At 35.4% G+C, this 26161-nt stretch overlaps 1 protein-coding gene across 1 annotated transcript in view; it reads right to left on the reverse strand.

Annotated features, from left to right (window-relative positions):
* MED13 (mediator complex subunit 13) overlaps nt 1-26161 on the reverse strand; it is a 100166-nt gene that overhangs the window by 54234 nt on the left and 19771 nt on the right. Inside the window, exons 4-8 of the mRNA XM_044746146.2 lie at nt 14896-15041; nt 13877-14074; nt 12196-12390; nt 11518-11680; nt 11210-11320 (exon numbers count right to left, since the gene is read on the reverse strand). Of these exons, the coding sequence (XP_044602081.2) occupies nt 11210-11320; nt 11518-11680; nt 12196-12390; nt 13877-14074; nt 14896-15041 (813 nt within the window). The remainder of the gene's footprint in view (nt 1-11209; nt 11321-11517; nt 11681-12195; nt 12391-13876; nt 14075-14895; nt 15042-26161) is intronic.

Raw genomic sequence — 26161 nt, forward strand, 5'->3', positions numbered from 1 at the left:
CTACATCCTACAGCAACTGGCTAGAAAATTTATTCTACTGAATTAAAGTTAGATCAGTCTGGATACTGCTGGAATTGACTGACTACCTTCCTTCTCCCAAGGCTTACCACTACAGAATCAGCTGACTGGAAAATAAAAAGAAAATGCTTAAAAGAATTTTCTCCTCATAATGTGAAGCAATTCTAAACTGAAGACTTAACTATATACCTAAAAATCTAATAATTTTGTTCAGGTTTAAGATTTCTTTCAGTGTAGTAAAAATACTGTGCACATTGAGAATTCCAAACTCAACTGAGACTGATGCATATAAAACATTTTTTTAAACTAAGAAATTAGAAAAAAATGTGGAGAAATATGGAGTTAAAGCATTGAATATTCACAATGGTTTTTTAGTTTTCTTTTTAAATTTATTTTATTAATGGTTTTGTTATATCAGAGATAAACAGAAAGAGTAATACAAAGTAGTGTCAGGCACTTTTTCAAAGAACCTTTTCTACTGAGGAAACATGCTGAGACACCCTTTTGTACAGAGCTTGGAACATGTTATTGTGCATGAGGGAAAAAAGCATGAAAGTTATCAAAGAAAACTGGAGTTCTGTCAAAAGGATACAGGAGAAATCCAGGATTACCCTGATACCAAAATCAAAGACATTATAAAAAAAGGAAATCATAGATCAATATCCCTCAAGAACACAGATGTAAATCATTAATAAAATATTAGCAATACAGTAATATATAAAAGGATAATAATACATCATGACCAAATGAGATTTGCCCCAGGAATTTAAGCTATAACATTCAAAAGACAAAATCAGTAATATTTATCATATCAATGGAATAAAAGAGAAAAACATATATCTTAATAAATATAGAAAAACATATGACAAAAGTCATATTTATTCATTCGATAAATATAGAACAACATATGACCTATGCATATAAAGACTGAGCAAGCAAGGAACAGAAGTTAATCTGATAAAGGATATCTATGAAAAACTACAACTAATATCATACTTAATATACTTACTTAATATCATACTTAAGACTGAGTAATTTCTCCCTAAGTCTGAGAACAAAGCAAGAATATTAACTCTCAACATTTTTATTCAACAATTTTACTGAAAGTTTTAGCCACTGCAATAAGTGAAGAAAAAGAAAGAGATTAGAGATTTCAAAGGAAGAAGAAAAACTGTCTTTATTCATAGTAAACATGATTACAAACTTTACAATGAAGAGTTCAGGCTGATCACCACCTTCTCAATATTAACATTATTAAAAGTGGGACAACCAGACGTGTCTCTTCTGATTTGACACAAAACAAAGCAAGCCAGCACCATCTACAAAGTTTTCTTAACCAAAATATTTAAACTGAATCTAATCAAAGGCCTCTAGATCAGCACTGCCCAACAAAACTTTCTGTGATGTTGGAAATGTTCTATATGTGGCTATTGAGGACTTGAAATGCAGCAAGTGCAATTGGGGAACTGACTTTTTAATTTTATTTAAAACCAATTACTTTAAATAGCCATTAGTGGTTACCAACATAGCTAGTATTGGACACCACAGCTCTGGACCTATCTTCCCTGTACAGAAATGCAAGGGATAAAGGAAGAAGTTAACACTAAAAGAACAAGTTAAAATATATGACAAATTGAAAAATCCAGAATGTGGGACATTCTATAGGACAACTGACCTAGCTTCTCCAACCAAGTCAATGTTATAAAAAAAGAGTAGGGAATTACAAAAGAGACCTACCAGACTTAATAACCAAATGTATACTCCTTGTTTGGATCCTAGTCAAACAACCAACTACAAAAAGATACTTGTGAGACAAAGCTGTAGAGGACATCAGATGACACCAAGAAAATACTGTTCATTAGGTGTGATAATGAAATTATGGTAAGAAAACACTAACATTTTTTAGAGCTGCATACTGAAATAGGAGTGAAATGATGATATTTAAGATTTTCTTTAAAAATGTTCAGCAAGAGCGAAGTATAGGGGACTGGCCAAATAAAGTATTATATCTCCATAGTATTGTGGAGTATTATGAACTTAAAAGAAAAAATAGAGTATGCTAACATGGAAAGATATGAAGGATAACTGTTTATCAAAAAAAGTTACAGAACAATATACATAGCATGATTCCATTTGTGTGAAATAAAGCAGGCAGGCAGATCTACACATTTATAGGAAGCAGAAGTTGTTGTTTCTAATGTTTTATTTGTGTTCACTGTTTGAATTTTTCAAATAGCAATTTAAAACCAAAACAAAGCAAAAAAAAAAGTTTAATAAAGGAATTGGTCATTAAAAACAAAGAGCAAGTCCTACCCAACGTAGGAATAATCCCTTCTCTGACCATCCTTTCTTTGAATATTTTCTACGACAAGGACCACATTACCTTACAAGGAAATGCATGCCATCATCAAATAGCTCCAGTTGTTAGAGAATAATTTACGTTGAATGGAGACTTGTCTTTTCTGTATCTTCCAGTCATTAGTCCTATTTCTAATTCTATTTCTAAAGTTGTGCCATCCAACAATGGTGTCCACAAGTCACATGTGGCTATTAAGCACTCAAAATGCAGCTAGTCCAAATTGAGGCGGGCTATAAGTGTAAAATACATACCAGTTTTTGAAGATATATTATGAAAAAAAGAATGCCAAATATCTCATTAATGATTTATACTGACTGTATGTCAAAATAATCATTTTGGGTAAGCCAATTTCAATAAAATATATCAAAATTTTAAAAAATCTTCAGTAAGGTCTGGCCCAGTGGCAGCTAACTGACATGCTCTGCTTCAGCAACCCAGGGTTCGCCAGTGTGGATCCCAGGTGCAGACCTACGCACCACTTGTCAAGCCATGCTGTGGCACACGTCCCACATATAAAGTGGAGGAAGATGGGCACAGATATTAGCTCAGGACCAATCTTCCTTAAAAAAACAAAAATCTTCAGTAAGAGGTCTAGATGAAGCAATTGTAGTACATGAACATGGATGGTTGTTATACAGGAGTTCACTGTCCAATTCTCTTACTTTTGTGCATGTTTGAAATTTTCCTAACAGAACAAGGAAGAACAAAAATGCTAAAAAGAAAAATAACATGGAAAATAACTGGAACAAGATTAAAGTGTTCCAAGGTCCTTGTTTGTTCCATAAAGAGAAGAGAGACATTGATTAACTTCAGACTTTAAGGAAAGCAAACACAATAAATGTTTAATTCAATTAACAAAAGAATTAAAATACCTAACTTCTAAGCCACCTGAAGAAAGGAAAAAAGAAAGAAAGTCAAAAATAATAGCAGGATCTTCAAGGCAAGGGAAAACAGGATTGAAACAAAAAAACAGCTCACTAATTGGGAAAAAATATTTACAAGCCACTTATCCAACAAAGGGTTAATCTCCATAATATACAAAGAACTCACACTGCTTAACAACAAAAAAACAAACAACCCGATCAAAAAATGGGCAGAGGACATGAACAGACATTTCTCAAAAGAAGATATGAATACGGCCAAGAGACACATGAAAAGATGTTCATCATCGCTAATCATCAGGGAAATGCAAATCAAAACTACACTAAGATATCACCTTACACCCATTAGATTGGCAAAAACATCCAAAACCAAGAGCGACAAATGTTGGAGAGGTTGTGGAGAAAAAGGAACCCTCATACACTGTTGGTGGGAATGCAATCTGGTACAGCCACTATGGAAAACAGTATGGAGATTTCTCAAAAAGTTAAAAATAGAAATACCCTATGACCCAGCCATCCCATTACTGGGTATCTATCCTAAGAACCTGAAATCAGAAATCTCAAGAGTCCGTTGCACCCCTATGTTCATCGCAGCATTATTTACAATACCCAAGACGTGGAACCAACCTACATGCCCAGAAACTGATGATTGGATAAAGAAGATGTGGTATATATACACAGTGGAATACTACTCAGCCATAAAAAAAGACAAAATTGGCCCATTCACAACAACGTGGATGGACCTCGAGGGTATTATGTTAAGCGAAATAAGCCAGTCAGAGAAAGACGAACTCTATATGACTCCACTCATAGGTGGAAGTTAGTATATTGATAAGGAGATCTGATCGGTGGTTACCAGGGAAAAGGGGGGGGTGGGGGGAGGGCACAAAGGGGGAAGTGGTGTACCCACAACATGACTAACAAAAATGTACAACTGAAATCTCACAAGGTTGTAATCTATCAGAACATTAATAAAAAAAATAATAATAATAATAGCAGAAAAGGGGAAGGAAAGCAAAGGAGAAAAAAAGAAAACAGAATAAGAAGGTAGAAATAGTACATATTATAACAGTATCATTCACTTCTTAATTATTCAAATATTTTAGTGTCTACTACAAAAGTTTTCAAAGTATGGCCCATGGACTCTTTCAGGAGTTTTACAGGATTCAAAACCATTTTGGTAATAGCACCAGTACACTATTTGCCTTCTTCGTTATGTTGATATTCACAATGATGGTATAAAAGCAACAGACAGCACAAATGCTGGCAACCTAACATGAACCAAGGCAGTAGGACTGTTAGTAGTAGCAGTCACTGTTTTCTTCACTATCATACATTCTTTCACTTAAGAACATCCTTCATGAAGACAGTAAAAATAATTAATTTTTATTAAATCTCAATCCTTGCATTTACAGCTTTTTATATATAGAAATAGGAAGTACACATAAAACATTTCTGTTACTGCTATGTTATACTGATATAAGTACAATGGCTGCTTTCAGGAAAAGCACTTGTACAACTGCTTGAGTTACAAGCTGTACTAGCCACTTTTTTCATGGAACACTACTTTTATTTCAAAACAAATAAGACTGACTAATAAACCATGGTGATCCAGATTTCGTTACATGGCAGACTTGATTATTTGGTCCTCAAAAATGAACAAAATGAGTCTGTCATTTTAAGGAAGAACAAATGATAAAGTTTGAGCTTATTTTAAGCAAGATTTAGAATTTGGAAAATTGTATCTGCCATAGTGAGCTTGACAGCTTTCCAATATTTAGAAGATTTTTCTGAGATCATTGGTGCTATTAATGAAGGCAAAGTTTTGATACTATATAACAAAATATGCCAGCATTCAGAAGATCTGCATAACTCAGTGAACTGGTATTTTCCAAAGAATCAATGCATGATGTTACAAAATCATGCAGTAAAAGATCCATTCAGTTATTAGTGGAGTACAAGAATTTCAATAATATGGCTTCAGATTCCACTAAGACTAACCTTTAAGAAACTACCCCCTGTGAAATTCTGGTAAAATATCAAAGAATATCCACAATTATCAGAAAAAGCTATTAAAATACTCTTCCGTTTTCCAACTGCACAGCACATGAGGCTGGATTTTCTTCGCATACTTCAACCAAGATAACATACAACAAAAGATTAAATGCAGAAGCAGATGAGAATCTTCTATTATGAGCTATCTTCTATTAAGCTCAACATTGAAGAGATTTGCAAAGCTGTAAGACAACGCCACTCTTGTAATTTGTTGGGTTTTTTTGGAAAATATAGCTGATTTCTATAAAAATATTTTATTCACGTTAATATGTACTGAGTTTATTATTTTTTTATTTTTTTAAAGATTCTATTTTTCCTTTTTGTCCCCAAAGCCCCCCAGTACATAGTTGTATATATTTTAGTTGTGGGTCCTTCTAGTTGTGGTACGTGGGACGCCGCCTCAATGGGGCCTGATGAGCGGTGCCATGTCCGGGCCCAGGATTCAAACCGGTGAGACCTTGGGCCACTGAAGCAGAGCGCGTGAACTTAACCACCCAGCCACGGGGCCAGCCCTGATTATTATTTTTTAAAAAGTTAAGTAGTGCTTTAAGATTTCTCTAAAATAGATATAACAACCTACATAAATAAAAGCACTTTGGGGTCCTCAATAATTTTTTTTTAAGAGTGTAAATGAGTTCTGAGACCAAAAGCTTAAGAATTTAGTCAAGTTACACAAGGCACTAAGGAGAGGTAGGATCTTCAATAATCTGAGATGAACTATTTGGTTATACTCCAAGCATACAAGGGATGTGAGAAGTAAACAGCCATATGTTCACTTACCCTGCTGTGAGGGTAACAAACTAACACCAGCGACTCTCTAAAATCTTGCTAACATTAAATCACAGCCCCTTTCCTTTCGTCTATATAGACCTTTTTCTAAAAGCTAGTCTTCTTTAGAGAGAACAACTGAATTTCCTACTAGAACTCAAACAAGTTGCAGAATCGTTCTAAAAAAAAAAAAAGCTTGTCCTAAAAGCACAATCCAACAGAGTGATCCCTTCAGATTCTTTTTCCTCTTGATTAAAGTTCCCAGTATTTTAGTGTCAACATCTGAAATTTACAATAAATGCAAAAACACAGCGTGCTTTTTACTTACATAGCTTGCTAAGTGCTAATTTTCTTATGAACATTCCACCAGACTACAGCCTAATATCAATAAATGCAATATTTAATCTTCCTAATAACTGAAAAATGCCAACTGAAACAATTTTATGCTTTTCACTTACCACCATGGTAAAAAAATAATTTTAAGGACAGTTCTCAGGTCAGTGAAAGCACAAGAAAAATCAGCACTCTTATACACAATAAGTGGGAGTAAAATTGGTAGAATCTTTTTGAAGTCACAAGAAAGTATTTAAATAGCATCCTCATCCACAACCTTCTACTGTATCACCCACCTAGTGTTACTTCCTCCCTAGTACTCATCACTCTTCAATTTTAAAAGGATTAAAAATTCTTTTTAAAAACAAATTAATTATCTGCCCCAATCCCATTAGAGTGCAGGCTTCATAACAGCAGAAGCCTCTTTTGTTCACTAGTGTATCCTGAGACTAGGACATCTCCTATCACAGAGTAAGTGTTCAATAGAATCTAATAAATAACTGAGTGTCACAGAAGTATTTTTTTTAAAGTAAACACAAACAAAAAACCTTTGGAAACAATCTATTTGTTCACCAAACCCAGAATAATTAAATACATTATGGTACTTCCATTCAGTGAAATACCAAGAAGTTTTTTTAAACAAGAAGGCAGATCTACAAGTAACTAGAATGTAAAGATCTAAGGCACATTAAGTGAAAAAAATAAGCTGCCAAACACATCAGTATTACTATATTTATGTGTTGGGAGGAAAAACACATGTACATACAAAATTACGAAAGAAAGTGTGGGGGACCAGCCCGGTGGCGCAGCGGTTAAGTGCACACGTTCCGCTTCAGCGGCTCAGGATTCGCCGGTTCAGATCCAGGGTGCAGACATGGCACCACTTGGCAAATCATGCTGTGGTAGGCGTCCCACATATAAAGTAGAGGAAGATGGGCACAGGTGTTAGCTCAGGGCCAGTCTTCCTCAGCAAAAAGAGGAGGACTGGCAGCAGATATTAGCTCAGGGCTAATCTTCCGCAAAACAACCAACCAAACAAAAAAAAACCCCAAAAAGTGTGGAAGGATAACACCTAATTGGTAAGTAGTCATTTCTAGGGAGAGATAGTAGGATTTGGAAAGAGATAGAGAGTGGTCAAGGGGAACTTTAGCTTTATTTGCATAATTCAAATTTCTTAAAATCATATATACTTATTATATAACTACGCAATTTTTTTTCCAAAGAGAGGCCAACATATCAGTCACGGTCCAGTCCGGTCTTTCACACAGAGGAAATTTACTACAGAAAATCAGTTACAAAAAACAGAAGAAAGTGAGGCAACCCAGAGACTAGTAACAGCAGGGAGCTTCTATGACTTCTAGGATTAAAAGGACAATGAGATGAAGTAGTCTCACCAGATTACAGAAGTTTGGGATGGTATCAGAACCACAGCAGGACCTGCTAAGTGGTAACAGGCACCATGAAAAAAGGGGTTGTTAATGGGACACAGAGCTGCTGCTGGAGTTGGCTCAAAAAGAGGTGGGGAAATACCCTAACTTCTTCTCCCCTCTCATCAATCAATGTTCTGTTAGTGCCTCTCATTAGCCAGATCCAGATAGCAAGCAAGCCTAACCAAATCATCACATTGTATACCTTAAACTTACACAATGTTACTTATCAATTGTATCTCAATAAAGCTGGGGTGAAAAAAAAACAAGGACACGCAGAAAGCAAGGGAGCCTAGGAAATGTTTCCTGCAATACAGAACAGAGCAGGGAAAATGGAGGGATAGATCTGAGAGCAAACACACTGACTAGCACAGTCAGTTATCAAGGTGTGCCCTACCTCCTATATTTTATGGCAGGAGAGGATACACACATACAGTGGCTCAAACTCTCTTTCAAGTCTTACTTAAGAACTAAATAAGAGAACCAGATTTGGGAGGAGTATAGGGAAAACAAGTACAAAATGCAACAGTAAAACAAAAAAAAGGTAAATGATTAGAAACACTGAGTTTACTAGAGGGGTAAATTTACCAAACCAAGTCACATGTATAGATTATACAAAATTTCATTATATTAAATCTCTACATGCCTGGGAGGAATTTCTGGAAACATGAGAAAGATTTTTTTTTAAAGATTTTATTTTTCCTTCTTCAGCCCAAAGGCCCCCAGTACATAGTTGTATATTTTAGTTGTAGTCCTTCTAGTTGTGGCATGTGGGATGCTGCCTCAGCATGGCTGGATGAGCGGTGCTTGGTCCCCACCCAGGATCTGAACCGGCAAAACCCTGGGCTGCTGAAGCAGTGTGCACGAACTTAACCACTTGGCCACGGGGCCGGCCCCAGAAAAAGTTTTTAAAAATAAAATTCAGCTTAGAGGCTAAGAATTTAGACTTAAACTTACGTTTACCAACATTCATTTAAGTGTCTTCCTCTAAAACTATTTTAGACAAATATACTTAAAACCCATATCTTTCACAAAGAATAAAACAAAAGTCTAGGTTAGGAACTAAAAAAGAAGAGTTGTTCGATAAAAACTCCAGTATAGGGAAAGAAAAGCCTAATTTCATTTAATCATTTTATTGGTCTTAGACCAGGGACTGGCAAACTTTTTCTGTAAAGGACCAGATGGTAAATATTTTAAGCTCTGGGGGTCATACAGTCTGCGTCACAACTACTCAACTCTGTGAAAGCAGCCAACAGTCAATATGTAAATGAACAGATGTGGCTCTGTTCCAATAAATCCTTTTGTATGGACACGAAATTTTGAATTTCACATAATCTTCAGGTCACAAAATATTCTCCCTTTGATTTTCTTCAACTACTTAAAAATGTAAAAATCACTTTCAGCGGGGCTGGCCCCGTGGCCGAGTGGTTAAGTTCGCGCGCTCCGCTGCAGGCGGCCCAGTGTTTCGTTAGTTCGAATCCTGGGCGCGGACATGGCACTGCTCATCAAACCACGCTGAGGCAGCGTCCCACATGCCACAACTACAAGGACCCACAACGAAGAATATACAACTGTGTACTGGGGGGCTTTGGGGAGAAAAAATAAAATAAAATCTTTTAAAAAAAAAAAATCACTTTCAGCTCACAGGTCATACAAAACAGGCAGCGAGCCAAATTTTGCCAATGGATCATAGTTTGCCGACCCCTGGTTTCAGACAATGTCATGGAGCCGCGCATTTCAAGACTAGGTTTGGGTTTCTTTTTCCCCCTAGGTGGGTGTGGTTGTTAACTATTTTAAACTATTAAACAGGAGCTAACCTATCCACATTTTAATTCCAATCTCTATCAACACCAGAAGCATGTTTTCAACAAGGTTACCAGACTTTAAAAAATTACAGTCTCTAATCCAAAGAATCTATGCAAGAACATCTAATCTCTGCAAAAATATACCAGAACACTTGAGAGTCTGTCACTGTATTCAATCAAACAGAGCTAATGTAAGAAAAACCCTGGAGGGCCAGCCTGGTGGCCAAGTGGCTAAGTTCGCACCATTCGCATCAGCGGCCCAGGGTTTCACTGGCTCAAATCCTGGGCGCAGACATGGCACTGCTCAACAAGCCATGCTGAGGCGGCATCCCACCTGCCACAACTAGCAGGACCCACAACTAAAAATACACAACTATGTACCAGGGGGCTTTAGGGAGATAAGGAAAAATTTAAAAATCTTTAAAAAGAAAAATCCCGGCCCTAACTCCATTCCTTTCGCTCACATCCATGACAAAAAGATGTGGCCAATTATTTGCTCACAAGTCCTGGTTAGGGATGTCAATGCCATTATTATTTTTTTTTCTTTTTCTTTTTTTTTTTTTTGAGGAAGATTAGCCCTGAGCTAACTGCTGCCAATCCTCTTTTTGCTGAGGAAGACTGGCCCTGAGCTAACATCTGTGCCCATCTTCCTCTACTTTATATGTGGGACGCCTACCACAGCATTGCTTGCCAAGCGGTGCCATGTCTGCACCAGGGATCCGAACTGGCGAAGCCCGGGCTGCCAAAGGGGAACGTGCACACTTAACCACTGCGCCACCAGGCTGGCCCACAATGCCATTATTTATTTGACTGCAAAAGCATATGATCTAGCTTTAATTTGTAGAATAAAATAATAAATCCTACACAATATAATCTCAATGCCTCTGATAATCAAATCTCATCAAAGGCCCCAATATATAAAATAAATACAACTACCTAAAGAATTCCAAGTTCATTCTTCTAACAATCTTTCAACCAATACAGTCTATTAGAAAGCTTGCAATTTTACAGTACAGCTTTTGGTCCCTTGTAGGGATCATATTTTCTGAATCTCAGTTCAGCATTTCACCTACAGTTTGCCCAAAGGGATGTTATAAGAAACTGCTACACAAAACCCAATACTGTATTTGCTATAAAAAAAGATCGGGGAAATTTTTATCTAGTATACAATATATCACTTTTTTATGAGAACCCTTGGGAGAAATTTCTCAGGCATAGTGCCAACTATGAACACTTTTGTCAAGAGACTTGTGTGTCTTTTACCTTACAGATGCTATATATACCCTAATCCAGTATTAAATTCTTATTTGGCTGCAAAAACAAGCTTTCACAGTCTGACTCTGTAAACTGTGTAAGAACTTAAGGCATATGTTTGTATGTACTTCTATAATCAGCTCCAAATTACTGAATTTTTTTCCTCAAATTTTTTCTTTTGAAAAAAATCCTAACATACTGTGTCTATGTAAGCTACCTCACATAAAGTAGGGCCTAAGTATTCAATAGCATAAGAAACTAACACACACACATATATACAGACATTAATCAATTGAAAAAAAAATCTACCTCAAACAGCTGCAATTTGTTCTTTGTGTGGCTTCAACAAAATCCCAGGATGCTACTTTATCAGCTGACTCCTCTTCACACAAACCACCTGATGAAGCCGAATACTTCCTCCTAAGATTTGAAATTATGCAATTCTTTAGAATTCATAAATTTTCTGAAATCCTAAATTAAGCATTAAAATTGAATTTTAAAAAATTAGTTTTCTGAATTAAAGAAAGGTCATATAAATTACTTTATATTTTAATTATCTCTTATTTACACGTAACTACTAACATGCAATTTTTAAACTTGAAAATGAAAATACATACTTGTTCTGTGCTCTGTTCATATTGCATTCTTGCCAAACTCTATCCACCACATGATTTGCTAATTTTCTGGGTATTTTCCCACCATGGTGGCTAGTACTATCTGAGTTGAAGCCATCAGATACTGAAGACAATTTGACCCACTTCTGGGCAGACTGAGGATCAACTGAAAATAAACATAAAAGAATAGGCTGTAGGAGAATAAAGGTAGGTTTAAAGAAACATTATTATTATTTTTTTTAATTAATTTGTAATACAACTTGCTGCAGCTATTTGGTAACTCTAGTTATATTTTGAGGCAAAAAGATATGTTACTTTACTTAAAATACAGAAAGCAAAAAATTTAAACAGGGATGTGAATTGGATGGTGGTATTACATCAATGCTGATTTCCCATTAAATGGTAGTTATACAGGAGAGTGTCCTTAATTTTGGGAAATACATTGAGTACTTAGAGGTGTTGGGGCAACACATCTGCAGTTTGCTCACAAAGGTTCAGAAAAACAAATGACAATGAATGTATCTGTATAGAGAAGGTGATGGAGCAAATGTTAATAGTTTGGGAATCTGCAAACTCCTCAGTAAGTCTGAAATTATTTCAAAATAGTTATTTTTTAAGTGTTTACTGTATTCAAAAGAACAGATTTCTCACTAGAGCTAAGGAAACAAACTAGTACAATACCTGTTTGGACTTCCTCAGGAGATGTAGGTGGTGTAAGAGTAACCGAAGACATAGCAGGATCTCTTGTGGAAGCAGGCACTTGGTGGACACCCAAGCAAGAAGCTGAACAGTGAGAGGATCCCACAGAGCTAGGAGTAGGAATGTCTGACTGAGGGACTAGAACAAAGCATGCTGGATAGATCATTCGGACACCAGCTGAAAGGAAAAAAAAAAAAAGGACAGGAAAATCAATTACTATTATAATTGTAGTAGGATTAGTTTCACTTAAAACTATTGTAATGGAAAAGCCGATATAATATGATCACATTTGTTTAAATAAAAATATATTTAATATATTTTTATAAATATATGCTCTTTTTGGCATAAGGTTTTTCTAGGAGAAACCAAAAGAAGCTGTTGGTAGGGGCTACCTGTGGTGAGAGAAACTTAGAAGAAAGTAGCTTTCTCCTTTCACTTTTGGATTTTTCTAACCATGAATATGTATTACTTTTTTTTTTTTAATCTTTATTTGCTAATCTGACCAACCATAATAAGTATTACTTTTTAAAATTTATTTCAAAAGTTTAACAAAGGTAATCTGGGCACTAGGATTATAGACTATCTTCTGTTTTCTTTATACGTTTCTATTTAAAAGCCTAATATATGTTTGTGGGGTTTTTTTTGTCACAACTACTCTGGTTGCAATATATTTATTGAAGTTGAATATTGGTATTCTTTTCATTTGGGGAAAAAAACCCAAAATCTCAAAATAAGGCATTCTTCACATGTAACATTACCATATGATTCCATTAAACACAGTACTGCAGATTCTAATCCCAATTATCTGCTCAATTATACATTCCTCACACCTCCCTTTACTCTCTAAGGTGGAGTATACATCTGCACCCCATTGTTAGGCTTGGCCTTGTGACTTGCTCTGGAATTAAGTGTATGTGACATATGCCACAACCCAACAGAAGCTTTAAATGCGCTTGCAGGATCAGTGCAGCCTCTCTTACTTCTGCCCTCTGCCTTGAGATTATCATGTGCCAAATACATTTAGCTTGTTAATCTGGGTCCCTGAATGAGAAGACATACACAGAATACAACCAAGCTGAATAAATCTGACCTGGGTAGAGCAGATCAAAGCCACAAGTTCTTTAGGTACATTTTCTGCCTTTTAAGTTATTGGTGGTGACGGTTTTGCCAAATGTTAAAACACTGCATAGTAGAGGTTGTCAACTTTCCAGCTTCCAAATATTACTCATTCACAATTATTTTCTTCCCACCTTTAGCATGCTTGCCTCTAGGTGGAATATATTTCCCTGCCCAAAGATTTTGGCTTGGCCATGAGCCTAGTTTTGTCCAATGGAGTGTGAGCAGATGTAACATACATGATAAACTAACAGAAACTTTAAATACACTTACATAGCTAGACTTGGTCCCTATTATTCCCCTGTTCTTGTAAGAACAAAACGTCTCAGATACTGGGTTCTCCTTGAACCTAGGTTGCAGAATGAGAAAAAACAAGGAGCCAAACCACAACCAACCTGCAGCATTATATAACATGAGCAGGAAATAAGGAAGAACTAAATGTTTGGTGTTGAAAGCCACTAAGGTATTAGAGTTATTATTCATAGAAAAATCTAACTAATACATAGAGTCGCATATTTTCCCCTTATGATTAACACAGAATCCATACCAACAAGAACTTCTACTGCAGCTAAAGAATCATCTTCCCAATCCATATCTTCCTGTTTTTCTTCAGACATCTCCTTCAAGCAAGATGAGATAGGATAGAATTGTTTCCATTCACCAATCAATTTTTTTGTAGCTGAATCGGACATCTTGAATGCCTGTCCTGTGAGAGTGCCATTTAGTCCAAAAGGGCTTAAGATAACTAGAAACCCAAAACAGACATGAAGTAAGTAAAGACGGTTACACAAAATAAGATAACAATGAACAGTATGGCAAATAATTCTGAAATTCTAAAAAAGTAAGATAATGATCATTCCAGAGAAAAATCAATTTAACATACTTCATTATTGTGAGGATAAAGTGAAACCCTGAGTTTATTATAAAAACTTACAATTTCGTCTACCCAAAAATCTCAGATGGACAGAATTTCAACATGAACTGGGAATATTTGTATATCCTTCAACTTCTCTTGACTTCCACTAAGGAAAAGCAATTTCAGGAAAAACAATGTGTATATATACATCTAAATACCTACAATGTGCTGCCACATAAATTTTTAAAAAGCAAATATTAGGCTTAGAATTACAACAAGAACACACTGCCAGTCTTAAAAACAAACTGGCAATCTTATGAAATATTTCCTCAAGTTCAACTATTTTCCTGGTACAAAGTATATCAGAAGTCCCTGTGTACCTATGTTAAAAATGGCCTATGTGACCTGACACACAAGACGACCTTGAAAACATAAACACATATATCTGCTAAATGCTATTCAAAAGAACATTTCAAAATATGCTACCATTCATGTACAAGAATTTTTTTCATAATATTTGTATCAAAAACTTATTTCATTGACTTAATATGTAATGGGGAAGAAGAAAGTAAATTACACTAGAATCATTATTAGGCTAAAGATTGGGGGAAATCTTCTCATTAATCCCAAAATGTAAAATTATCAATTTCAATAAGAATTTCCTTGAAACAACAATGAAAGATCAAATACCTAAGCCAATAAAATACTACCTTGAAATGGGCTATTAGACTGTTGAGCAAGAGTGATATGCTCTTCACTAAGAAGGTATACAGGTTGATGTTGGTTAATTTCCACACTGGTACAAACATTGCTGTCTCCATGCAAGAAAAAGGTGAAAGAGCAGGACAAGTGTTCGCTAATAAAGAAGAAAAAGTTACATTTTAGTGATGATTAATAGCCAAAAAATAAGTTAACTTGCTTTTCTTTACTACAAAGTTAAACCACAAAAATGCCTTCTCTTTAACTCAGAAATTCTACTTCATCATTTGAAGGAAAAAAATCACAGATATGAGCAAAGATTTAGCTATAAGAAATGTTCTTCACAGCACTGTTTATAGTAGAAAAAGCCGCAAATAGAGAACCAGTTAAACAAGTTAGGTACACCCACACATACAATTATAATACAGCCACCAAAATAAGTCAAGGTGGGGGAGCAGGTTTAATGGGAAGGGTAGGCTACCAAAATAGTACAGACTCAATTTTTTTAAAAAAAGAAAAAAGAGGGGCCAGCCTCGTTTCAGAGTGGTTAAGTTCACATGCTCCGCTTCAGCGGCCCAGGGTTTCGCTGGTTCGGATCCTGGGGGCAGACATGGCATCGCTCATCAGGCCATGTTGAGGTGGCGTCCCACAGACCACAACTAGAATATACAACTATGTACTGGGGAGCTTCAGAAAGAAGAAGAAAAAAAAGAGAAAAAAGAAAGGCTTCCTTGGCAAAAAAAAGTCTAAGTGTGCAATAGAATTAAAGCTGTCCTAATTTTTATTTTCCCCTCTATATAAGAAATTAAATACAAACATTTTCACATTTTATTATTTTCTGAAATTGGGCTGCATGCAATCAATCAAGCATTTAATGTACTGCCCTCACCCCATCCCCAATGAAAAGTTATTTTAAAGCAATGATGGATCTTACAATTCAAGGTATCCTAGAATCAAAGTTGTATGCAAAATAGAACATCTTATGAAATTTAGATATGAGTATACAGGTTGGAACTTAAAAGTTCCCAAGAGGAAAGCAGATGTATCCCTAAGACAAAACTTAGAAAGGTCAAGTAGCCCAGAAGAGAAAGAGATTGTATAATAAGAAGAATCCACTTATTCCTTCTCAAAATATAACCAGTAATAAGCTCAAAACCTGTTGTACATATCTATAAGCCCTCAAATTATTTCCAGACAAAGCAAGGGCATAATGAATTAAAATTAACTTACAAAAGTAAGACTACAGCTAACAGAAGTGGGAAAATAGAAGGTAGGAGAGGTGAAGAGTAATGCAGAGCTGAGAATTCCTTCATCTTATATATACATGTTAGGGAGCCAACATTTAGGTAATGTCTAAAAAGTTGATAGAACAAGAAATTGAAATTGAAGCATATCATTCCAGTTAAAAAGGTAACCAACAGAAAAACTGAAAATAACACAACTAATAAAACAAATCTTATCTATCATGGTAAAAAAAATCAGTAAACACTGTCAGGTGATCCATCAAGGTTTAGAGGTATAAGCATATCTGGAATGCTGCCAGTAACCACCAGTAGCAGTAGTAGTAAACAAAAAAGTTAAAAAATAAAAAACAAACAAAACCTGGTCATTTCCAGGGAAGAGGACTAGAACAATTAAGTGGGGATCTTTAATTTTTCTAAATTTATAATACCATTCTGTACTGCTTGAATCATTACTTTAAAATTTTTTTTAATTATGAATTATATAGATTAGTCAGTGATTACTTTATCTTTCTCCACCCTAGTAGCTTTTGTTGCTTTTTTAAAAAAATAAACTTATTTTTGGAATAATTTTAAATTTATAGAAAAGTTGCCAAGATAATATAGAGTTTCCATATATCCTTCACCCAGTTTCCCCTAATATTAACATCTTACATAATCATGCTACATTTGTCAAACAAGTAATTAACATTTGGATTTCACCAGATTTTCCACTTATGCCCTTTTTTTCTGTTCCAGGATCCAATCCAAGATACCACACTAGCTGTTAGTGTGTTTTTTTCCAGCTTTACTGAGGTATAATTGATAAAGCCAATAGGTTTTAATAGGAAATAAAATCAATACTTACTTACTTTATTTAAAAATAAATTAAGTTTGTTTCTCCTCTAACTAATCCTATTGGAATAGCTATTGGTTGAGTATAGACATTTGCTTTGGTATAAGAGTATAAATCTAAATAATCACCAAGATAAGCAAAGAAACTGTTAACTAATAACTTTGAGAGCTGTCCATCTAAAAACAGACCACTGCTAATGCTCATTTAGAGTAAACTCAATTTTATTATTGCTTTCCAGCAGTATTTTCCAGCAGTGGTACGGTATCTATACTGCAAAACAGACCAAAAAAACCTACCAAACACAAACCTAACTCCAAATGCTTAAAACAAAAAACCCAAGGACAGACATTCAAAAGAATTCTGTATTAAACTTAGTATTACATTCAGATCTAAATGCACTATATGAAACCACTATGTTAAAGCAAATGTTATTCCCTTATTCAACAAGTATTTTACAGCTAAGCACATGGCACTAGGCTAAGCACACAATTGTTCAATTACAGTTACAGTAAGTGCTATAACAAAAAGCTGGTATAGGATGCTATGAGAATGTCTTAACAAGACCTAGACAGTGAAAATAAACTTTTAATTCCTAAAGGGAAAAGAATCAAACTTGAGTAACATCATAAAAGTTATTCTTACGTCCTATGTTGCCTTACATCGGCCTACCTCAATACCTATTACTTCTCCAACCTCATCTCTTACTAGTCTTCCTCTAATACTTTCCCTTCTCCCTCAACTGGCCTCTCTGCTGTTCCTTAAACACACCAGGACTCTGCACCTACTGTTACTAGACCTGAAACACTCTAGATATCTACATTCACCTTAGTCAGGTTTTTATTCAAATTATCTTCTAGGTGAGGTCTTTACTCATCACCCTACTTTAAATGGCCCCTCAATTCTTCTTCAGGCATTTGTTTTGTTTTCGCTAAAGAAATAATCACAATCTAACATATTATACAGTTAACTTATTTCTTATACTTGCCCCAGAATGTAAGCTCTACTGGCAGTTGCTTTACACTTCTACCAGCAATCTTTCTAAAAGTTAATTCTGATGATGTAACTGGAAGGCTCAAAATCAACAGTTCCCCAATGCCTTCAGGACTAAATAAAAAAAAATCTTAGCATAGCACTTTAGACTCTTCACAATCTGATCCTTGCCAAACTCTCTAGACAGACACACCAAGAACTTCCCCTGCATTTACCACAAATTTCTCCCTACCTCTTAATCATTCCTCAAGACTCCTCTAAGCGTTATCTCTGTGCTCCTATAATATTCTACGCTTATCATATCATTTATCATAGCACTATTATTGATTTACTAATTGAACTCCCTCCCAGGTTATAAATTCCTTGATAAAAGGAATTATAACTTTAATATCCATGGAAGATTGAGTTATTGGTCCCAATTCTTCACCCCTTTCTCTCTCATTTTTTTTTTTAAAGATTTTTCCTTTTTCTCCCCAAAGCCCCCTGGTACATAGTTGTCTATTTTAGTCATGGGAGTCCTTCTAGTTGTGGCATGTGGGACGCCACCTCAGCGTGGCCTGACGAGAGGTGCCATGTCTGCGCCCAGAATCCGAACCAGTGAAACCCTGGGCTGCTGAAGCAGAGTGCTCGAATTTAACCACTCGGCCACAGAGCCGGCCCCTCATTTTTTTAATCATGGTAAAAAATATAAAATTTAGACATCTTAATCATTTTTAAGTGTACCATTCAGCAGAGTTAAATGAATTCACATTGTTGTGAAATAGAGCTACAGAACTTTTTCATCCTGCAAACCTGAAATTACACCCATTAAACAATAATTCCACCTCCCCAAGCCCCTGGCAACCACCATTCTAGTTTCTGTTTCTATAAATCTGACTACTTTAGATAGCTCACATAAGTAGAATCACACAATATTTGTCTTTTTGTGACTGGCTTCTTTCACATAACATAATGTCCTTAAGGTTCATCCATGATGTAGCATGTGACAGGATTTTTTTTCTCCTTTTAAAGGGTGAATAGTAATCCAGTGTGTGTAAATAACACATTTTGCTTAACCATTCATCCATCAATGGACATTCAGATTGCTTCCACCTCTTAGCTATTGGGATTAGCGCTGCTACGAACATGAGTGTGCAAATATCTCTTCAAGATCCTGCTTTCAATTCTTTTGGATATATACTCAGAAGTAGGATTACTAGATTATACAGTAGTTCTATTTTTAATTTTTTGAGGAACCTCTATATTGTTTTCCATAGCAGCTGCACAATTTTACACTCCCACCAACAGTACTCAGGAGTTTGAATTTCTCTATCTTGAGGGTTTTTTTTTTTTTTTGAGAAAGATTAGCCCTGAGCTAACATCTGCTGCCAATCCTCCTCTTTTTGCTGAGGAAGACTGGCCCTGAGCTAATATCCGTGCCCATCTTCCTCTACTTTATATGTGGGACACCTACCACAGGATGGCTTGCCAGGTGGTGCCATGTCCACATCTGGGATCTGAACCAGAGAACCCCGGGCCACCAAAGCATAACATGTGCACTTAACCACTGCGCCACTGGCCCAGCCCCTCATTTTTTTGATAGTAGCCATCCTAACAGATGTGAGGTGGTATCTCACTGTAGTTTTGATTTGCATTTCTCTGATTAGTGATGTTGAGCATCTTTTCATATGCTTCTTGGCCATGTGTATATCTTCTTTGAAGAAATGTCTAGGCCAGCCCTGTGGCCCAGTGGTTAAGTTCAATGTGCTCTACTTTAGCAGCCTGAGTTTGGCTCCTGAGCATGGACCTACACCACTCATCAGCAGCCATGCTGTGGCAGTGACCCACATACAAAATAGAGGAAGATTGGGACAGATGTCAGCTTACAGCAAATCTTCCTCCAGGGGAAAAAAAATATCTATTCAAATCTTCTGACCATTTTTCAATTGGGTTATTTGATTTTTTTTTTGTTGAGTCATAGGAGTTCTTTACATATGCTGGATATTAATCCCTTATCAGACACATGATTTGCAAATATTTTCTCCTATTCTATAAATTACCTTTTCACTGTTGTGTCCTTTGATGCACAAAGGTATTTAAGTTTGATATAGTCCCATATGTCTATTTTTGCTTTTGCTGCCTGTATTTTTGGTGTCATAGTCCAAGAAATCATTGCGAAATCCAATGTCATAAAGATTTTCCCCTATGTTTTCTTCTAGGAGTTTTATAGGTCTTATATTAACGTTTTTAATGCTTTTTGTCTTAATTTTTGCATATTGTATAAGATAAGGGTCCAATTTCATTATTTTGCATGAGAATATCTAGTTTTCCCAACACCATTTGTTGAAGAGACTGTCCTTTCCCCATGAGTGGTCCTGGCACCCTTGTCAAAGATCATTTGAGCACATACAAAACAAAAGTTTATTTCTAGACTTTCTATCCTATTTCACTGATTTACATGTCTGTCTTGATGCCAGTACCACACTGTTTTCATTACTATATCTTTGTATTATGTTTTGCTTACTCCTCCCTTTATCCAGGTTCTTTGGTGTGACTCTGTAATTCCTCCCATTAGAGGTGAAATATACTTCCCCAATCCTTGAGTTATTCTTGCTTTATGACTTTGGCCAAGCAGAAGTTTGAAATGTACTTATACAATTCATCTTGCCCTCTGGTGCTTCTTTCATTGCCACAAGAACATGCCCTGGCTGGCTCACTGGTCTAAGGATGAGAATCATAGAGAATACACACCACTACCCAATCTATAGTTTACAATGTGGACTAGATTGGGTAACACCCAGTTGACCTGCAGATACATTAATGAGAATACATAACTGCTGTTTTAAGCTCCTATGTTTGGGGGGGGGTGGTTTGTTACACAGCAATACCTGATACAGAAACTGGCACCAAAGGTGAGGTGCTACCATGACAAAAAACTAAATATGTGGCATTGGCTTTGGGACCAGATGACTGGTAGCAAGGAATATAAGACACTGAAAAACGTTAAGGAAATTATGATGGAGGGCTGGGAAAATAGAACCCATGTTATGTAATGGAGAAATACTTCATAGAACTTTTGCCTGAAATAATCTGGAAGACAGAAAATGTGCCAAATGAACTTACAGAGTTAGGCAAACAGATCAAGTCAAAGAGTAATTTGGCTGTTACTAGCTATACTTGATAAAGTACTAAAAGAGATTAAATCAGAAAAGAACTTGCTGGTTTTCAAGCATAACTTAGAGAATACAGATAGCCCAAAACCATAGGGCTGGAAAATAAAACTGTTTCTTAACAAAGTGATGGTGTGTGCTGTACTATAACACAGTCTCAAGGAAAAGACCAAATCAAGAGTGTGACTCTAATTCCCTTTGTTAAGAATACCAAACACGACTCTTGACACCAGTTGAAATATTAGGATTTTAAAACGTTATTCTTAAGCCTCCATACATTTATTTTTCTCAAAGAAAGTATCTAAAGTAAACAAACCTATATGCAACTAATTTTGTTACTATATATGGGAATGCACATGCAGCCATATTTGTGCTTTTCTTTCCTTTGAGTGTCCTCTGTTCTGATACAATTCTTCTATAATTGTTAAGGTTGAGTTATAGAGCATATAAACAGATAATTCCTAAATAGCATTTTTATCTTACCAAACCACTAATGTTTAGTTTCTGAGAGGGCTATGCCTATTCTATGTATTGACACAAAACAGGCAGAAATCAACTTTCAAAGCATTTTTCTCTCTAAACAACAAAAAACAATATGAGAATTTAAAAGCAAGACAAAATGCTAAAAAATGTGAACAAAAATTCATATTCAACTGGTTAAAATGACTATTGTTTTACATTACAAGCTTTTTACAGGTTTTTCAGGAAATTTTAGAAGACAAATATTGCTTGGTAAAGGGCAAAATTTAAGGGTACAAGGGGAATTACTAACTAAAAATACTTATGTCAAGGAAAACATTAAGTAAGGAAGTGACTCAAGCAAGAATAATCTGTTACATAGAGAAACTGTAATTTATTAGTTTTAGGGATCAAGTATGCTATACAAATGATTATAAATGCTGTGTGCTTACTCAGTAACTGAACAGCAGATCTTAAAATGTGAATTACAAATACTTCCAAGAATATTTGTAAGTATAAGCAACAACCTAAAAGAGTCTCATGTTCTTTATCCTTAAAAAACAAAGAGGCTAGGAGACCTCAATTTTATATCCTCATTATTTACTGGGCTTTTAATCAGTGAAATATAGTTCTTAAAAATACAGCTTTCAACTCTGTTTCATTTCATACATAAAATATTAAATGAGAATAAAAAAGCACACTCAAAATAGATTTTTGCCATGATATAAAAAGCAAATAAAATGACTAAAAATTTTCCTAAAGAGATTATTATAATCTGGGAAATGTTAAAAAGAAGTACATTAACTTAAATTCTATTAAATATTATTTCAGAAAATTAACCTGGTATATACAAAAATCAGGGCTCATAAAATGAAGGCCCATTATACCCTTTCTATACATCAAATCGAGCACCTGACCATCTTAACCTTTAAATCAGAAAAGAAAATTTGGCTCTTTGATGTAAAGTGATAAATTGATCTCCAAGGGTTCTTTGTAACAACCCAATATTCCAGCATACAAAACACATGATCAATCTCTCAGCTCCCAATGTTTATCTGTACTGCCCTACTTACAAGCAGCTCTCAACTCTATGATCTAACTGTAACATAAAATGGTTTAAAATAAACCAAGTTTGTACATGATACAGGAGAAAAAACTAAACGTTCTAAACATGGGGTAAAATTTTTGAAATTCTTAAGTCAACATTCTAGTCAGAAAATATTAAAGGACAAAGAGAATGTTAAGTAATAGTGCCACACTAAATTCAGAATGGCTCTTCCCTCGAGCAGAGATATCATTTATAACATTATCTCAAACATGTTTTGGTACTCAGCACTTAGAAAAATTGAGTTAAAGCAAATACATGTAACTACAATGAGAATCCAAGGTACTATTAGGCACTATAAAGTATTATAGAGAATACTACTGCTCTCCAGGAGCTTATACTGTAGTAACCAAAACAAAAAGGTATGAGTGAGGCAGAATTTTACAGATGAAACCTGAACAATCTTCTACTGTGGAAAAATGTTCCTCATTTAAGGACTGAAATTGAACACAAGATTCTTTATTTCTAAGACAGAAAATGAAAATATGCTTATAGATTAAAGTTAGCTATTCTAATAACATAGTTTAATATGTATATTGTACTGCTTTACGGGATGTACTATATCTAATCTATTTTTAGCATTTCTGTTAGGTAGGTACTTCTAGAAAGATGATATCCCATTTTGCTGGTAGGGAATTCAAGGCACAGAGAAGTTAAATGGCTTGTCTTAAAATCATAAAACTAGTTAAAGGGGATGTTGACTTAAAATCCTAGTCATTCTGCCAAAGCAATCCTGAGAGCAAAAGAATAAAGCTGGAGGTATCACAATCCCTGACTTCAAAACATACTACAAAGCTCTACTAAATCAAAACAGCATGGCACTGGCACAAAAACAGACACACAGATCAATGGAACAGAACTGAAAGCCCAGGAATAAAACTACACAATCTATGGACAGCTAATCTTCGACAAAGGAGCCAAGAACATACAATAAAGAAAGGAAAGTCTCTTCAATAAATGGTGCTGGGAAAACTGGACAGTCATATGTAAAAGAATGAAAGTAGACCATTATCTTACACCAAACACAAAAATTAACTCAAAATGGATCAAAGACTTGAATGTAAGACCTGAAACCATAAAACTTCTAGAAGAAAATATAGGCAATATATTCTTTGACATCGATCTTAGCAGTAACTTTTCAAATACGCTGTCTACCCAGGCAAGGGAAACAAAGAAAAAAATAAACAAATGGGACTACATCAGACTAAAAAGCTTCTGAAAGGCAAAGGAAACCATCAACAAAACAAAAAGACAACCCACCAACTGGGAAAAATATTTGCAAATCATATATCTGACAAGGGGTTAATTTCTAAAATATATAAAAAACTCACACAACTCAACAACAACAAAAAAAAACCCAATCAAAAAATGGGCAAAGGATATTGACAGACATTTTTTTCAAAGAAGATATATAGATGGTCAACAGGCACATGAAAAGATGTTCAACATCACTAATCATTAGGGAAATGCAAATCAAAACTACAATGAGATACCACCTTACACTTGTCAGAATGGCTATAATTAACAAGACAAGAAATAAGAAATGTTAGAGAGGATGAGGAGAAAAGGGAACCCTCATTCACTGCTGTGGGAATGCAAACTGGTGCAGCCACTATGGAAAAGAGTATGGAGATTTCACAAAAAATTTATAATAGAAATACCATATGATCCAGCTATCCTACTATTGGGTATTTATCCAAAGAATTTGAAATAAACAATTCAAAGACACGTATGCACTCCTATGTTCATGGCAGCAGTATTCACAATAGCCAAGACATGGAAGCAACCCAAGTGCCCATCAACCGATGAATGGAAGAAGACGTGGTGTGTATATACATATATATATACACATACACACACACACACACGCACACACACAATGGAATACTACTCAGTCATTAAAAAAATACAAAATTGTGCCATCTGCAACAACATGGATGGACCTTGAGGGTATTACACTAAGCAAAATAAGCCAGACAGAGAAAGACAAACACCATTATGATTTCACTCATATGTGGAAGATAAACACATGGATAAGGAGAGCTGATTAGTGGTTACCAGAGGGGAAGAGGGTACGGGTGAGGGTGAAAGGGGCACATATGCATGGTTATGGACAAAAATTAAGACTACTGGTGGTGAATACGATGCAGTCTATACAGACTGATATATAGTAATGTACACCTGGGGAAAAAATAATTCTAGTCATCCTAATGACCAATTAAATTAAAAATGGGCAAAGGACTTGAACAGACATTTTCCCCAAGAAGATATACAAATGGTCACCAAGCACGTGAAAAGATGCTCAACATCATTAATCACAAAGGAAATGTAAATCAAAACTACAACGAGACACCACCTCACACATATAAGGGTGGCTATTATTTTTTTAAAAAAAGAAAGGAAGAAAAGAAAAGAAATAAGTGTTGATGAGGATGTGGAGAAACTGGAATCCTCTTGCATTGCTGGTGGGAATGTAAATAGGTACAGCCACTGTGAAAAAGAGTATGGCAATTCCTCAAAGAAAATATCAAAAACAGAATTACTACATGATCCAGCAATAGCACTTCTGGGTATATTCCCAAAAGAATCAAAAGCAGGGACCTGAACATATATTTGTACACCAGTTTTCATAGCAGCGTTATTCGCAATAGACAAAAAGTAGAAACAACCCAAAAGTCCATCAAGAGGTGAATGGATAAACAAGATGTGGTATAAAAATAAAAAATTATTCAGTCTTTATAAAGGAACGAAACTGTGGTGCATGCTACAAAATGGATGAGGATCTTGAGGACATTATGCTAAGAGAAATAAACTAGATACAAAAGGGCAAATACTGTATGATTTCACTTATATCACAGAATTCTATCACATTCACAGACACAGAAAGCAGAATGGTGATTACCAGGGGCTGAGAGGATGGGAAAATAAGTTACTTAATAGGCCGATTTTCATTTTGGGATGATGAAAAAGTTCTGAAGATAGTGGTGATGGCTACAAAACAATGTGAATGTACTTAATGCCACTGAACTGTACACTGAAAAATGACTGAAGTGGTAAATTACTGTGTATATTTTACCACAGTTTAAAAAAAACAAGACTTAATCATTTTAATTCCTAGATTTTTATTCCATCAATTCAATAGTTTCCAAATCTTTCATTAGAATCACTTGGCAATCTTTTGAAACTTCCAAAGCCCAGGCCACACTCAGGTTAAAACACAGGTATCAATATTTTTTTAATCTCTCAAGGTGACTTCATATCCAGACAAGTCTGAGAACCAGTGCATTAATCTCTATTTCTGTAGTCCTCATAGTAATTTTTTTAAATTTCTTATGTATACAGGTATAATTTCACTATCAGGGATTCTGAACACAGCTCCATGAACAAAAGATCTATATTAAAATCCAAAAGATAACACCTTATCTGTGAATTTTGTATATACTTCTGCTCACTTAGTGAACAAATTACTCACATTATAAAGAACACATAGAAAACAAC

The sequence above is a fragment of the Equus asinus genome, chromosome 13 (genome assembly GCF_041296235.1).
Source record: "Equus asinus isolate D_3611 breed Donkey chromosome 13, EquAss-T2T_v2, whole genome shotgun sequence".
NCBI lineage: Eukaryota > Metazoa > Chordata > Mammalia > Perissodactyla > Equidae > Equus > Equus asinus.